The sequence below is a fragment of the Copadichromis virginalis genome, linkage group LG8 (genome assembly GCF_057382275.1).
Source record: "Copadichromis virginalis isolate Kocher_CV1m ecotype Utaka linkage group LG8, C_Virginalis_male_GT1.1, whole genome shotgun sequence".
Taxonomy (NCBI): Eukaryota; Metazoa; Chordata; class Actinopteri; order Cichliformes; family Cichlidae; genus Copadichromis; species Copadichromis virginalis.
In genome coordinates, this window is record NC_140625.1 from 4,862,111 (window position 1) to 4,864,040 (window position 1,930).

The 1,930-nt window shown below is 41.1% G+C and overlaps 1 protein-coding gene across 1 annotated transcript in view; it reads left to right on the plus strand.

Moving 5' to 3' along the window:
• The first annotated feature begins 272 nt into the window (after positions 1-272).
• Positions 273-1,930, plus strand: part of LOC146702538 (zinc finger MYM-type protein 1-like) — a 1,968-nt gene continuing 310 nt past the window's right edge. Inside the window, exons 1-3 of the mRNA XM_085467189.1 lie at positions 273-892; positions 1,317-1,431; positions 1,639-1,930. The exon at positions 1,639-1,930 is cut by the window's right edge and continues 310 nt beyond it. Coding sequence (XP_085323315.1) covers positions 453-892; positions 1,317-1,431; positions 1,639-1,930 — 847 coding nt within the window. The 5' untranslated portion in view covers positions 273-452. The remainder of the gene's footprint in view (positions 893-1,316; positions 1,432-1,638) is intronic.

Consider the following 1,930-nt stretch of genomic DNA (forward strand, 5'->3'; position numbering starts at 1 on the left):
CGCCCCCCCAAATGTGGAGGAGTAAAAATATATATTTTTAAAAAATTCATCAATGATAGTTTTACTATGTGTGTGCCCATATACAGCCAGGCGTATTTTAACATTTTCACCAGCTGACTCATTAAAGTTCAATCAACAAACGGTGTTTTTCTTCTTCTGGGGCGCTCGTCAAAGCGCCCTTGATATGCAGCGAAATAGCCTATCATTAAATGGTTGCCAGGGGAAAATAATAAATATTTGACCTATCAGCGTCGCTTAATTAAATGGTTTGGGGGCGCTTAAAATTGCGCCCCTGCAGAAAACGCGCGAAGATTTGCTGTTCTAGAATTTTACCTCAGTCAGTAGCCTAAGTGAGCTATAAGGTCAGAGAGAGACGATGGCAGCGTAAGATACAGGACATTTATGCTAACGCTCACTACGTACATTGTTATGCCCATCAGTTAAACCTGGTAATGCAACAAGCAACCTCCCACATCCCTCAAATCAGTCACTTTTTTTCCGACATAGCAGGATTCGCTTCTTTTTTTACTAAATCGAGCAAGAGGACTGCAGTGCTTGACGAGGTGGTGGCGCACCGACTTCCAAGTGCATCGGCAACCCGTTGGAACTTCAACAGTCGTGCTGTGAATACAGTGTATGAACATAAAGACGATCTGGTGAGGTGTTTTCAGACCATCCGTAACAGTGAAGGATTTGATGCCCCTACAAAGAGAGATGCCGGTGGTTTCGTGAGAATGCTGGAAGACGAAGCTTTCTGTTTTTTCCTGGCCTTGTTTCACAAGATAATGCCACATGTAGACATGCTGTATAACCACCTACAGAAGAGAAACATCGATTCTGTCACCATCGCAGGGATCACCCAGACATTCATCAGCCGCATGCAGGCTATCAGGTAGGCATAAAAGCATAAATATGTAACCTAGAATAAATGTTAATTATCTATGCATAGATTCTATCAAATTCTCTGCATATATTCTGTGTTCTGTGACTTAAATGTTTAATGGAATTCAGATAATTTTGATTTATATCAGCCTTTGAAGTAATTTTATGAAAAATATTTGATTAAGTATATTTGATGAAGTATATTCCCAGTAATGATTTGATGTAGCCTATACCATAGGCTATTTCCTGAAATTATGGCCAGGGCCTTTATTTACTTGCACTGGTTTTCCCCCAGCCATTAAACCAGGTCCGGTTATTAATTAAATCCAGTAATTCCCGGTAATTAGAACACAACCTTTGTTTGGTTTGTGTTTGGTTAATATATCCCTATTCAGTTTTCAGAAGCCATTAATGAAACTTATGTATTGGATCAGGGAGGCACTTCCTAATCTGGTTGTGGATGAGGAGTACAGGGGACCTGTTCAAGACCCACCCACAAAGAGACGGAGAACATTGGGGGAAGACAGGCAACACCATTTGGCACTGGAGGTAAGCACTAGCTGCTTGGTCTGATTTAAATCGGATCATCAGATAAAATCTAATGACGATGCTGTCAGATGTCATTTGATATAGTGGTCATGACTGTTTTCTTTTGTTATGGACAGATTTTTTTTTTCAGAATAATGATTAACATGAGACATGTGCCAAAGTCTTACCACTGAATCTAACTCTTACCAATTATATATTATTGGATAGGTGTGCGACACCATTATGAGCCATGCCAAGGAGAGGTTTTCTTTCACCAAGCACCTTGTCAGCGCCACTCTGTTGCAAGGAGACTTGTTCCAACAACACAGCAAAAATTTTCCAGATGCAGCACTACAAACCACAGTGGAAGCCTATCCCTCATTGGACAAAGCCAGACTTAAAACAGAACTGTCCCTGATCTACGACAACGAGGAGTTTCAGAGTTGTAGTGGTGCGCTGGCGCTCTATCAGGTTCTGATGGAAAACAACCTTCAAGACACATTCACCGAAACTGTAAGTC